At 39.0% G+C, this 15369-nt stretch overlaps 1 protein-coding gene across 1 annotated transcript in view; it reads right to left on the reverse strand.

Annotated features, from left to right (window-relative positions):
* The window catches only part of gria4a (glutamate receptor, ionotropic, AMPA 4a), a 119791-nt gene that overhangs the window by 36471 nt on the left and 67951 nt on the right, over nucleotides 1-15369 (reverse strand). Inside the window, exons 10-14 of the mRNA XM_034701502.1 lie at nucleotides 14000-14104; nucleotides 12962-13072; nucleotides 4368-4574; nucleotides 759-974; nucleotides 26-186 (exon numbers count right to left, since the gene is read on the reverse strand). Of these exons, the coding sequence (XP_034557393.1) occupies nucleotides 26-186; nucleotides 759-974; nucleotides 4368-4574; nucleotides 12962-13072; nucleotides 14000-14104 (800 nt within the window). The remainder of the gene's footprint in view (nucleotides 1-25; nucleotides 187-758; nucleotides 975-4367; nucleotides 4575-12961; nucleotides 13073-13999; nucleotides 14105-15369) is intronic.

A 15369-nucleotide genomic window follows, 5' to 3' on the forward strand; every position in this document is an offset into this window, starting at 1 on the left:
AAACACACAGCAGTCTCTCCCTCACCGTGGCGAGATGTCGCAGCCCTGTTGCATGAAGGCTCCCAGGGAGAACCAGAGAGAGTTGAAGATGCCAAACTCATTGGGGGGTTGATCGGTGGGGCCCTGCTCTGTTGTGCCCTCCTCTGGCTCCTCCGCATGCCACTCATAAGGACTGAAGCGACTCACCTGAGACAGAGAGGGAAAAGTTAGATGCCATTTAGAGGTCAGTAGCAAAAGAAAAACACATCAAAACAAAAGATAAAAAACATTTTAGAGCTTATTCTGAAATATGCTGAAGCGAATGAAGAGAAGGAGATATATGTTGGTATATATAAATAGCATGAATGTAATTTGTTACAAGATCTTAGGTATGCAATGATTTGCTGTGCAGAAACTTTCTCCAACATTATAAAACATTTGAGTGACGTGTGATGTGGCCAGACTTGGTCCCCCCTGCTAATACTGTCATCAGACAAGGACAACCTGCTGTTAAAGCTGACATGAAAAGAAGCATCATCCCCTCTATCTTTACCCTCAGAATTCAACAAACTGGCTTCTGATCAGCAGGAAATGTGTCCTGACTTTAAGGATTTACAAAGTAAGACACTGTGAGATGTAGACAACTAATTGAAATTATCTCTTATCTTAATAAGATATCTATTCTGCATCCCTTAACCTAAGCTATTAAAAAATCTTCAAATCGTCATAGACCTGCATCTACTTTGAAAACTGACTTCTATTTTTTAACATCTACTCACCAAAAACAGCACCACACTGACTCCGATGTAAGCGAACACTATGCACATCCAGATCTCGTAGGCCAACGGGTCCAGGAAAGAGAAAACGCCTGGTTTGGACTTCTGGGGCTTTTTGATCATGATTGATATTCCCAAAGACATGAAGGGCTTCGAGAAGTCGATCACCTCCTCTCTCACCAGAGTGATGGTCAGCGGGGCCACAGCAATTTCTGCTTTCTGCAAAGAGGGGTTTTGGGGTTAAGTGTTTCAGTATGACTTTACTGCTTTTAATTTGTAGTTAATGGTAAAAAGACAAGTGATGTGAACAGGATTTGCCTTCATACTGCATAAGGGGAAAGTTTTGGAATAGAGAGAAAGAAGGAAGAAAAAATGAAATACAAGAGGTCGGCTAAAGTAGACAAGTGCAGTAAAAGAATCAGTGGAGTTTGAAACAGGAGCAGCATAAAGCAGGGAATGAAAAATATAGCAAAGGCACCAAGAGGGAATTGATGCAGCGGGGGTGAGAAAAAGGGGAGAGGGAAGGGTTGAAAGAGACAGAGTGGGTAGACAGAAAACCAGTCGAATGACAGAGAAGTAATTCATACGTGGGCATGAAAGTGACACTACCGGAATATAGATTAGTCTGCGAGGTCTCACACATTTGCATGCGTGCACACACAGATGAAGAGTCAAAAACATCATTCATTCAGCACACTGAGTATCTGTGTCTGAGTAGCTGCGTGTAGCTAAACAACGTCTGCAGTCTTAACTGAAAAAGAGGCTACAACAACTGCATTTCAAAGAACTAGCGTTGCATTGCACAGAGTGAGGATGTTACAATGCAAGGAGAATAAACAGGAATAGACAGACAAGAAAGTCAGAAGTGATATGCAAGAGAAAACAGGAGGAGCGGGCGGAGGAATATCAAAACCAAGAATGCACCATTGAAAGAGAGAGGAAATAAATTAGAGACAGAAAGTGGGAGATGAAAGTAAACAACATGAAAGAAAGGGAGAGAAAAGTCACAAGGACATGCAGATAAAAAAAACTGAACAAAGAAGAAAACTAGAGTGCTGAAATCTTACAAATATGTTTTTTCAGTCTGACAGAAGAGTCATCAGAAAGGACTGCGAGTGTTTGGAACAAATCAAACCAGATTAGCGAGTGCAGCGGTACTGCTGCGTCACCTTCCACTAGACGGGTTCTAGAGGCTAATTAATTCTGTCGCTGTTCTGCAGCAAATGTCTCCACTCGCACTCTTCTGCAAAGTGATGAGTGACATTGTCTTCTGCATGTCGATAAAGTTTGCATTCAGACAACAGAGTTAAATCCCAGACTGTGCATAAGCGTGAGTGGCATAATTAGCTAGCTTGCCAAATTCTGGAAGAAATGAGTGAACCCTTCAAGACACCGAGCATCGCTGCAGGAGGCTGACATGGTAACTAAGGAGATGCAGAGCCAGAGGAAACTTTGTGCACTTTGTAAGAGTTATTTTAAGCTTTCTCAGCTTTTGCTTGATGGGCTGTATTGGGATCATAATAGCAGGAGTGCATTTAAAGCAATTTGACCTTCCTACTGCACAGAAAATGGAAATTAATCTAAAAAAGTTTTCAGCACATTTGAATATCTAAATTTGTACTTGAGATTATGTTGAAATACATTTTTTCTTCATGTCAGTGAACCCAAAAAGGTGTCTATGTGTGAGGTTAGGCCAGAACTAAATATCCGGCCTGATCCTGGTCGTAGCATTAACGAAGAGACCACAATGTGTGAAACAAATTGATGAAGACAAGCTACTTTTATTCTTATCACATACTGGACTGTGCACAGATCTTCTATGCTTGATAACTTGACCTTTAACATGTATTATCCTCATATTTGATTGCAAACTGAAAAGCACTCAGTCCCTGTCTGTCCCTCTGGCAGCAGCTCTGTTAGTGTATGTTTTCATGTCTGTCTGTGAGTATGAGTGGCAGGCTTGGATTGTGTTTAACTATGAATTAGACAGGGATAAAAATGCAGGGAGAAGGAATACACCAAAGAGTCACAGTAGAAGGCAATGAATTTCAGTTTTTATTCACCATGTCTGCTGTAAATAAATCCTTATTACTTCTTAAGCAGCTGTGACCCTATGTTCTGCAAGTCCAAAACCTTTTAATCTGAAAGTTTATTTTTTTGTAATGACTTTGTTTCAGTACTTTTTCTTGTGTGGCTCTTAAATTATAGTGGAATTAAAGTGTCTATACTGCTCATACTGCTACTTTTCCACATTAACAGTAATGATGTTCCAAAGCAAGAGCAATTTACTTACACAATAGGGTGTAAAAGTGTAAAAAACTGCACTTCCTCAAGTGTCCACTTGAGGCTGGCTCCTGAGGCCAAAGCATTCCCTTCAGAGCCTGTATTAAAATGCACATTTTTACAGCAGAATTAAAGAAATTCCCAGCCGTAAACAGCTGCATTTTTTTAAGGGCTCTAAAAGGGGTTGCCTTGGCCTTTTCTGTATTGTGTATAAAATTCTGCACACTAATAAGTCACAAAAACAGTTAATTAGACAAGTATTGCTCAAGGAAGAAGAAAAGGAGAAAGGGGTGTAAAACATTTTTACTGAAGCTTTTGTAACTTGTCCTTTGATTATTTCATTTAACTGTGATGACAAGTAACTGTGATTTATTCTTACTTTTCTTATTTGATTTGTTTTTAGTCATGCTCTTCTTTCTTACTTGATGTTATTCTATCTCATTTTTCTCTATTTGGTGAGTCAAGTCATCATTTTACATTGTTTTTTTGTTTTAATATAAAAAGATGTAGAAGGCAATAAGACTGTAAAAACAAAAGACTACACCCTATATCGAAAATGGTCTCTTTACCTCATTCTTCTTCTTCTTCTTCTTCTTCTTATCATTATTATTATTATTATTATTATTATTATTATTATTATTATTATTATTATTATTATTATTATTATTATTATTATTATTATTATTGTATACTGTATTTGACAGGTGAGCATGTCGTCACTGTTTGCCAGGTGAATAGGTAATGAACTCCACTTCATTGGATTTCAGTATTTAATAGGGCACCTGCTATCTTTGAGTTTCACAGACCTCTTCAGAAAGCAATTGGTGACATCACTTAGACTACATCCATATTTAATACAATCTAAGAGGGAAACCAACGAATGTGATGGCCTTTTGTTTGTCGTTGCTGACATACTGTATTTCAAGCCTTCAGGAAAACTTATTTGGGAACCCTGATTCTTGTTATGTTGACTTCATTAGCAAACTACTCATTCTTTTTTACCTCAAATGTTGATTATATGATTTTCACTGTACAAGTCAGCCATCCCTGTGTGTTTGTCAGTCTGTCCATCCATGCAAATGCATGATTTTGTTTCAACATTTGCTTTGTGTTTCAAACTTTAAAGTGTATCAGAGACTCTGACCTGTAAATTGAGTGAAGTTAAACTGGTAAAATTGAATGAACAAACTAAGTTTGAAGACCTCACCTAGGGATCTGAAAGCTTTTGATGGGTTCCTCCAGCGTTTGAATAAATATCAAAATACTTTAAAAATATAAAGATATATAAAAATCAACAATGAAGTTCAGTAACTCTCTGTCCTAACTCACCCCATACACAAGTTCTCCCACCATGCCATTCCATATCTTCGTCTCTGGATCTCTGGCTCCATATTTGCCATCTGGTACGATGGAGATCTTGTACTTGATTCCGATGTGTTTGGCGATCTCTGAAGCCAGGTCCACACAGTAACCCTCAAACTGGTCGTTTCCCTCATAAAGTTCCCAGTTCTTCTTCAGCATCACATAGGGACCCTCCTACAGAAGCAGCATAAAGGGAGAAAGACAGAGCTGTTTGGAGGAACATTAGAGCAGCGATTATTTAAAGAAGGAAAATGAAAACATATCAAAGGGAAGCCCAAAGTGTGGTTGTAAACTTTGGGGGAGAATACATGCAGTACAAAGAAAATGACAACAAACAAATTACTCCTGGCTAACAATAAAGTTTTACATATTTAAAAGAAACATCTCATCTTTTATCATACACAAAGGGAAACAGAACCATAGAATGTACAAAAAACATTGCATACAGAATAGATCTCAAATCTGCCCGACAGAATAAATTGGACTTCAGCCTCTTTAAAGCAAAGCTTTGATCACAACATTAAGATTCTGAACCTAAGGTCACAGATTAACTTTTTTTTTGACATATTAAAGGAGGTAAAAATCTCACAAACATGCCATGTTGTCAGAAAAACACTGCAGCCTCCCACAGCTTGATCAAAACAGCTGCACGGTTTATAAAACAGGAAAAATAGGAGCTGTTTTTAAAAAGCAATTTCTCAGGTGGATGTTTTATGTCTTGTGTTTCTGACTTGCAGCACCTTGTTATATGCTTTCGTCTGACTCTACATGCCTCCACTGGGACCTGCCCCTGACTCAGTACAACATTAATGCTGAGAGAAGAGTAAAAAGGAAGAGAAAAATACAGGCGGGGAGAAGTAAAAGGAAGAAGAATTCTGCTTTAGGATGTGTCTTAAAGCCAAAACACCCGTAAAGTCACAGGAAAGCACGCACACACACGTAAGTAATATTTCGGCAGAGAAAAAAACAAAACACATACACACGCACACAGGCCTTTGAGTAGTGGCATATCCATCAGTAGCAGTGAGTTATGGCTTTATGCCTTAGGCAACTCACCCTGTAATCCAGCTGAAACCAAGCCTATTAAAATGCTATCAAAATCTTTTTAATCAAAGACTAATCTCATCTAATTAATCAAACGGCTCACTATAATATCCAACAGTCCCCAGCTAGGAAACGGTTTGTGAGGATAATAAAACACAATAAAAAATAACATGTTACTGATGGAATGCTTCATTCAGGAAACTGATTCACATTGAAAACAAGGACAGTTTAATCAAAGAGGCTTGACACATCTAAAAAAAGAGATTTAAATGAAAAATGAAATCACTCTGCAAACAGATTTAGAAAGAATTGACAGAACAATCTTCAGTCCAGGAAATCAAATTACATTGAAAGCAATTAAAGATCAGACACAGCCCTACAAAAGGATTATAACAAGACTGGAAAGTAGACTCTGTAAATATATCCTACAAAGAGAAGCCGGATTCATGAAATTATCTTTGTTTTCATCAGTAAACAAAGAATTCAAAATAGAGGAAAGTATTCAGTGTTGGTTCATACTTCATATTGATGTCTAACTGTCATTCATGTCATATGGTTAGCAGGTAAACATGTCCTATTGAGGATATTAGCATAAAATGGCAACAAAGTATAACATAAGAATAATAATACACTGATATTAAGAAATAAAGAACATTTCAAAAAAGAAAAAAAATTAAAAACTGAAACACACATAAAATACCCCTAGCATCACATTATCACATTCCTTACAAACCATCAATAACTCATTTTTTGAAACAAATACATTTATTCCAAACATCAACCAAACTGATGAAAAGTAGCTTTTAATTTATGCTCAACATTTTTCTTTTAACATTTTACAACTAACATCATCATCATCATCATCTGAAACATTTCCCCCCATTCACATCAGTGTCAGAACATACAAAGGCGTTTCTCCTAAAAATGTCATTATCAGGGACATTAGCAGGTCCCGGGGCGCTCATTCCATTGACTCAATATGAATCATAATGTTAATGAACAGCAGAGCAGCTTCAAGTCAATTCTCTTTAATACATCAACACAGTCCTGAGGACTGTCAGTGGCAGAGATGAAACGGCTATATGAGCTGAAAATTATGTTTTAAACAGCGATATTTGGGACTGTGTCCATAGATTAATAGTCTCAACTCTCTGTGCTCACTATCTACTTCAACAGTATAATCAAAGTTTGAAGAGTGGCACCTGAGTGGCCATTCAGATTTCAAGAAGGGTCAGTGCCAGCCCTGGCTGCCCATCTGAATACGCCCCTTATGATCAAGTGTGACTCATAAATGAGGCCTCATGACTGATTATATCTAATTTATAGCTTTTACAATCATCTTGTGCAATAATGAGCTGTATATTTACATCTTATTAATTCAGCTTAAATTTCACTATGAATTGTCTGTCTCTTAGGATGGCTCACACTGATTAAAATCAGGTCGTGGCTTGTTGTCAACCTCACTACGTTTGGAGAGTGGAGTCAGTTTTGCTGATGATTTATTGACCTGGGAAGGACAAAGCTGTGTGTGTTTTTAACTTTACCAGAGTGTTTCTTGTTGTATTTTCAGCAAGAGCACGAGTGTTCAACTCCTTCGTTACATGTTAGTTCACCTAACTGTCAGGTGAGCATTCACACAGTTGATGAAAAACTTTTTTCTGGCTTTTCAAATGTTTCTACTCAGGAATGGATGCAGTGTGAAGTGTAGATAAGTGAAATACTTTCCACAAAAGATACTTCAATAAAAAGAAAAGTACAGATCTTAAAAGCGGCTTACAATACACAGAAAAGCCACTCAGTTACAATAACTTAAGCAAATGTAATGAGTTACTCTCTACCCCTGGCTGTTAATGATCTCTAATAAAGCTGTCCAATCTTTTCATTAGGGAAGGGGGAGTGGCCACTGATCCAATCAGGGACACTCTTGAAATATGTAAGGGAGCCATCGTGCTAGACTATTCATCTCAAGAGGAACCATTTATTTAATTTGTGCTAACAAGAAAAATACATTTACTCGCCTCCTCCATCATCCTACCCTCAAGTTTATCATGTTAGAAGGTCAAGTGTTTGAAATCTGAGCAAGCTATTTTGTCGAGTTACTTTTATATTATGTTGAGCAACTACACATAAACAGACGCGCACATACCAGTGGGAGCTCTGCCAACAGTGGCACTGTTTTACATTAAATCCTCCTTAAGGTTTGTTATCAATTCACCCCAGACGCCTTTGTCTCTGTGTGAAGGTAGTGTGCCAGTGCAGTGTGTGTTAGAGAGTGCGTGATTGTGTGTAGCGGGATTTTACTGGATGTATTTACGTCTGAGAGGAAAGTGTCGTGCTTGGCAGTCACATGTGGCCTCATGAATAAGGTCATGGCAGGAAAAAGGGAGGTGAAAAGAGGAGAGACAAAGGAAGGAAATGGGAGCAAAGATCATGAAAAAAAGGAAAGGGAAAGCTAGCGAGAAATGCCGATGAAGAGAGGGATGGGGAGTGTGTTGGCTGCATGAAACTACAGAAAAAAGATGAAGGAGCAGATCAGAATACAAACAGAGATAGCTTGAGGGAAAATAGATAGGGGAGAAAAAAGGGAAAGTGTGAAGGAGGGTTGCAAAGAAAGAGTGACTATGACAAAGTGAAAAATGAGGAGGAAAAGAGGCAGAAACTGGATGAAAAGACAGACATAAAGAGGTAAAATGGATGGGGGGAAAGAGGGAGAACAGCTTTGTGGAAGCAAATGGTCGGGGCTGATAAGACATGAAACACTTCACACTGGAGCCAAAAAGGCGCATAGGACTCTCTATGTAAGCCGGTTAGCCATTCGGTGTTAAAAACAGGCACCCGACTGGATGATCACCTCACTGTCCGGCAGTGCAATCAGGCTGCCAATCAATCAGTTCAGCATTTTGAAAAGCCAGACTGTCACAAAGAGAGTCAGCCAACCATCGAGACATTTAATCAGCCCGAGAGATGTCCTGAGAGGAGAGCCAGGCAGTCGGTTAGTCACAGCCTGTTTCAGTCAGTCAGAGGCTCAATCAGTTCATTCATTAAATAATTACTGCAATTACAGTACATAATCATCTATCCAGTCACATATTTGGCCAGTGAGTCAGCATGATTATCTCACAGCAATTCAGCCTTAAAGAGAGGACAGCAGCTCAGCAATCAGTTAACCAGTAAACCAGGGAGCAGCTCACTTAGTCAGCCAGTATACCCAGTCTGCCAGCTGGTCTGACTCCAACTCAACCTGCCAGTTTAAAGGTATATGAAACCAGTCAACCATGTGGCTAACAAGACAGCTTATACCATACCTAACTGTTCAACTTGTTAAGAGAAACTTACTTCATCAGCTACTAAACTGGCATCCATGTTGTTTTTTTTAATTCACCACAGTTTGAGCTGAACTTGTTTTATATTTTTTCCAAAGCCGACTTTTCAAAAGCTTGCATATTTTGCCTTCTGTTCATATAATTTGACCTACTTTGCACTACTTTTCATAAATAATGTACCCTTTTAATATCAATTTCTCATCTTAGGCTCTGCTTATGAGTGCCATGCATCCTGATGAGGAGCTTGTGGAATAATATTATTAACCTTTCATTTACTGACACGGCAGGGAGAAACTGTAGCTTTGAGGGGATTGTGCTGTATTATTTGAGGTTGTGTGCTTTACTTGATTATCCATCCATCATACTAAATACACACAATGTTGTTTGATTACAAGCCAGTCGTCTAATACTAAATTAGAGCTGATTTAACACGCAAACTGCAAAAGGAGCATTATGTCAGCAATGGTAAACTAAGGCTGAAGCAGGAGGTTGTCATATCCTCAGCGGCTCTGCTGACTGGAAAACTAAGTATTTGAAGGCATATGAAAAAAAAAAACTTGACAAGCAGTTTTAAGTACTGCACGTTGTTCATAGAGGTTGTGTTTATGTTGTTATTAATTGTATGCACTTAAACATAAATGTCTTGAGTGCACACATCTTATATTAATGATGTTTGCAGGACCAGGTTTGTCAAGTTTGTCATGCACAATGTGCAAAAAGGTATCACTTTTTGGTAAGGGTTCATGAATTCATGCATGAAAAAGCATGACTACATTGCGTGGATTACCTAATGAATATCTTGTGCCTGACTTCCAATGGCACATTAAATTAATGAATGCATTAATTTAGGTGTTAGACTAATCATAACTTATGAGTTACTTATGATGTTCAAGACTTCTTTAAGTGAGTAAGAAATAGGTAAGTCTGTAGTCAAAGACACTTGAAAAAAAATCGGCGAATCTGATGAAAGTCTGAATCTGTAATCATGATTACAACACTTAGAATTCAGCTGATTGGACAGTTTTTAGTATTGTCCCTTTGACTACACACTTACTCATGAAGATGTTTTGACCACCATTAATAACTTCAGTGTTATGATGATTCAAACACATTAGTTAACACATTAATTAATGTAATGTACAATCATGAAGTCAGGCATGAGATACCATTAATACATGTAAACAACTGATAGATCATCAGGTAATTCATGAATGAATTCATGATTATTCATGTACTCTTACTGCAAAGCCCCACCCTATCTTATACATTTGCCCTTAAAATATGACATAGCAAGTATCAGTATTATGCCAGTGTGCAACTTAACGCCTTTGCATTTTTAATTACACTTGTGCTTGGGTACGCCGTATATCCTCACCCCTAAAGATAGTTACAATGAGTGTATAAAAGTTAAATTATGCACTAGTTAACATATTTATAACGTGAAGTGTGGGGATCTCTTGTGCTTCAGACAAGCTCTCCTATTGTTCAAAAACCTTTCCATTTATGTACGGAGCTCCAGAGGAAAGTTGGCTGAGTAAGCATGACTGAGTAGATTTACAGAGCGATGGAGCAGAAAGATGAAAAGGGAGTATCAAGAGAGGAGCTGTATGGAAAAGTGAGGGCTGCATGATGACCTGTCCATGTAGCCCTCCTGTACACACAGCAAGAGTGTGAAAACACAGAGAAAAATATTAATTCTTTCATCGTGTTTTTCTATCAGTCAGTGCTCCAAAGTTTAACAGAGAAAGTTGAGATGATTGTTGTTCCCTCAAAAGGAGTGAAAAGAATCTGAATTAACAGGGCTGTCTGATGGTCTGCTGATTCTGTGCGGCCAGATGTCAAAATCTGACAGCGGGCACAGAAATCCCTTGCAGAGCTCTTGTCCAATTGCGGCTTGTGTCATGTGGGGAAGACAGGAGCACGGTGAGCAAGGCGTCCCAGTGCCACACAAGCTCCAAACACAGCAGCCATTAATCTCTTTTTCATCTGTGCAGTCCCTCTTTGTCGTTGTTGTGTAAATACAAATACAACTACCTCTAAACAAAAGAAATCATCCTTTCAGACAACACAGAGAGGAGAAATTAAAAGAAAAGAGTCTTTGTACAGAGTTTTAGAGACACTCTGTCTCTCGGTCTGTCTGTCCCCTCTCATTTCCGGAGGTTTGCGACTCAGGTGAGAGTGTGTTTCAGACTTGCTCTGCCTGCAGACCCGGCATCAGTGTCGCAGCAGAGGCTTCCTCATCATCAGAGGCTGCAAAGAGGAGGAGGCTGCTGAGCTAACATTAGCCAAGGCCTGCTGAGGTTACCATCCACAGAGAAATATGCATGGGGGTAAAAATGAAGGGTAACAAGGGATAGTCGGGTTGGAAAAAGTCAGACAACAGGATAGACGGACATGGGTTGGAAGAAACAGGGAGGGGTAAACATGGAAAAGACGTATGCAATAAAACCAAACTCTGTTCTGTACATACATACTATACATCTTTTTTACTGCACAGAACAAATATGATTGTAAGCACAAGCCACTCAGCCAAACAAACTACAGTCTAACATTTTCTAACGATGATGGTATATTAATCACTTACACACATATTTAAAACAGGACTGTGTCACACAATTGCCCTTTATTGTATTTGAGTTGTTAGTCTGTATTCACTTGTTATGTGCCTGACTTTAAGCACCACACAACATGCTGCACTGAGGTTTAACACATTGCCTGTTGAAGTGTGCACGTCTGGAGGCGGGGCTGTCACTGGGGACATTTAGTCTGGCTGAATTCATCTCTCTGAACTCTTCCTGCAGCATGGGGGGTTATCTTTCTTCAGAGATCTGACTGCTCACTACCACTTGTCTCCACTAGAGGCGCCACAGACCTTTACTCTATCAAATTAACATCTCTGTAGGTATTTGAATGAGCTCTACAGTACACAGTAAGTAGTACTACAGATATTTTGGTCATACTTAAAACTTCTCTGGATGAAGGCACGTGGCGTGAAATAAAATGCTAAATTGCCAAAGCTCAAGCATCTGTGGCTTGTTTTATCTCTGGCCTGAAATTAGTCCTTTGAGTTGCTTTCACTTGCATCATTTCGCATGCCCAATTGAATTAGACTGATTGCATTTACAGGAAGGGGATGGCCACCATAAAAAGGCTGCAGATGGGTGAAGTGAAATCAAATGTAAGCAGAGGATGTGCACAAATCCACCGATTAGCCCTCCTTTCTCCGTGTTTGTAGAAGGAAGAGGAATAATTAGCTCGGGCTGTAGACCGGTGTCTATGTGGAAACCATTAGAAGAGACTGGACTGAGGTCACCTCTAAATGGTGATCTCAGGTCAGTTTTTAGATTCGCCTGCTAATGAAACATTAGTGCAATCTTCCAGCTGGACAAGTGCCACTCCCTCCTGGCTGTGCTCTGCGTGCTGCTCACTGCAGTTTGTACAGCTCATACAGCTCCAATCTGAAACTCTGCTGCACAACACCTCTGTTGTACCTTGCAACTGAGCTTTCTGACAATGAATGTATTAAAGATGGTAAAATCATGCCATGACTTTCTATGATTAGTACAGTAACTGTTCTATCACATCATCTGGGGATGTGACCTCCAAAAATGTGTCACTATTTACTTGAAAGCCCTACACAGTGTCTGCATACTGTACTGTATTTTGCGCCATGTGAATGTTGAGTGAATATATCAAAGAGGAAATACAGCTCTTCTCCTTTTTTTACTGTTACTTATCTTAAGTTTTAGAAGTGTCTTGCAAGCTCTTGTGCTGGCCCTGACCACACATAGGAAGGTACTGTGTCATAGAAATGACAGCACATTAGTTATAACTACATCCAGCCTAACCAGTTTAACAGTGTACCCATCATTTCACCCGAGTCAACAAAACTTACAAGTGTGCCCCTGAATCTGTTTTGAAAACAAAGAGAAAATCTCCTTTTCTCTTTATTATGTAATAGTAATCACCTTGTTAACACCTCATGTGTCATTCGGAGTAGCACCATTTTGCCTCGCTAAAAACAAGCCTCTCCACTGAGGCAGATTTGAGCTGGAAAATGGTGTGACAGCAAGGTTTTGGTGAAGACAAGGTTGTAGAAGTGAAAAGACTGACTGTCGGGGCTGAAGGACAGAGTCCTTCAAATCTCCAAAATCCCAGCCTATGCAAAAAGAAAGAAGACTGAGGGTACATTACCATGATGGTTGTCACGACTACTGTTCTGTTCTCCATGGATGAGCTGTCATTGGAGAGAGTGTTTTCGGTCTGGACCAGCACAAGTTTGTCTATGTCATTCCAGTAGCCAATCTGAGACGAGGGGAGGAACATAAGAAAGAGATTAGGTTATAAAAATGTTCAACCGATCAGTTTTTTACAATTCATCCAAAAATGAAACATAAAATTGTTACAATCACACAAGATAGCCATGACATTAAAAAATAGGTATAAGAAAGAAGAAACCCTGAGTGAGATGAGGATAAAGGAAAAGGAAGTTAAAAAATAAGTCAACTGTGTGAGCTCACTCCTTCAGATTTCCCATTGGAACCGTACAAGTTATTGAGAGATATTGAGTTTGAGCCAAGAACTTTCAATAAACACACATTGCCGTCCGAGGAACACTTGAGAAGCAGGAACACGGTGTTATTTCTTTATTATAGGTGCTACATGTTTCCTCTTTTCTCAGCATAGTGAAATTATGACTACTTCCAACCTGCATCTCCTACTTTATGCTATTGTTTGGAATGATTCTGTTCAAACTTTCCTTGTTTTCATCACTGCAGAGTTTTATGTACCCCCAGGTTGAGTGGGAGGTGCTCTCCAATGCACACTGCAAAAAGCTATTAAAGCACAAGGCGAGATGGTTGAAGTGCAATTATCTAGAGATATTTATTGTTGCAGGAAGACAGTTATTAATTAACAATTATAGAGATAATTACGCAGTAAATGAATTAATTCTTTTCCAATCATTCATCATGAGGGATGAAAGAAGGAGAAAAATGTAGCAGCACCTAATGAAAGAAATGATCCTTGAACAACAACAGTGAACTCATGTCCTTTAAGTGGTGATTAAAAGAAGCTTTTCTGTTGAAATATCTAACTTGCAAAATAGATCAAATACTTGTTGCATACAGCCTGAAAATAAATCCCCAAAAGTGACTTGAATACAATTTTGATGACATTTTACTCCCAAATTCTACATATTATTTTTTTTTCTGTGACATGATGATAACCTACCTTACGTGGCCCGTTGCTCTTCAGTTCAAACACGTCCATGGTGTAGTTGACCCTCCGACCGAAGTGATCAAACTGAATATTTCCCGTCAGACCCTGAATGCGCACCTGTATTTAAAGTAAGACAGTAAGGAAATGAGAGACAAATCCAAAACATTACACTTTTTAAAGTTATAGTCTTAAAGATAAGTCCACTTCACTTCATGTAATTGTTACTGGGACCTTTATTAACCTCAGTGGAGGAAATAACTGGCCTCTATTTGAAGCAGGTTGGTATTTGAGGCATGTCTTTATTTTCAATTTGCTCCATGTGATCAGAGCACGTCTACACTCACCCTCTTGTATGGTTTTAGAATAAAAGCCCTCTTGCATTTCTTCTGACACTAACCCTCGTACTATTGACCAGATATACACCACCAGCAGACTTTGGTGTAAGCATGAAAAGTGGTCCATGTGGAAAGCTAAAGCAGATGGAATGAAAAACAATGTAATGAGGCCCTAATAGCTCTACATGGTGGCAAGCTGACATCAATTTAAGTTTAAAAACTTATATCCTAATTAAAGTTTAGCTAACAAATTATTCTAGATCAAAAACTTCAACTTGAGTATCAATCTGCTCGATGCTGTGACACAAAAGCTAGCTTAGTTTTCCTGAATCAGTTTAAATTTCCTGACTTCCAGGATTGCATCAAATGATTTATCTGACCTCTGTTCAACAAACAAGCACTTAACAAGTTGTTCTCTTTTCCTCTTGAGGGCAGACCTGACAAACTTTGAATTCTTCCTTTTTACAAATCTGCATCATGATGTTATTTTGGCAAATTTAATACCCATTAATTGTAAGTGAATACCAAGAAAATAGGTCCCTCTTTCGCTGTTAAAGTAAGACAGTGAGAAGCCTCTGTGTGACGTACTGTGATGTCTTCTGTTAAAATGACACATGAACAGATGAAAGGGCGCTGCCTTGGGGGATGTAATGGACTGGGGAATGACGGCATGTAGGCTGCAGATGTTAACGCCACATGCAAATAAAAGTCTTGGTTTGAAGTCATTCAACCCTAACTGCTGTCCTCGAAGGGATTGTTGAAAAGTTGGCCTCTGTTCCCAATATCTTACATCAGATGAGGATAGATGATGGATAATTATTCTGTAATTGAGACCAGTCTTAGTCTATCTGTGTAAGCCGCACCCTTGAGCATTATGGGACATCACCTTGTATTACAGACGGTTGGCCATGCAACAGTTTGGTAGGCTCAGGAAGAGACTCATGCCTTAACCCTTCCGTGGTCTCGCTTTTTAGTGGGCCATAAAGTTAACATCCAAACATATTCTCTGAATTTTTCATCAAATTTATATTGTAATTCCATATCTAG

Source organism: Notolabrus celidotus, chromosome 14 (genome assembly GCF_009762535.1).
Source record: "Notolabrus celidotus isolate fNotCel1 chromosome 14, fNotCel1.pri, whole genome shotgun sequence".
Taxonomy (NCBI): Eukaryota; Metazoa; Chordata; class Actinopteri; order Labriformes; family Labridae; genus Notolabrus; species Notolabrus celidotus.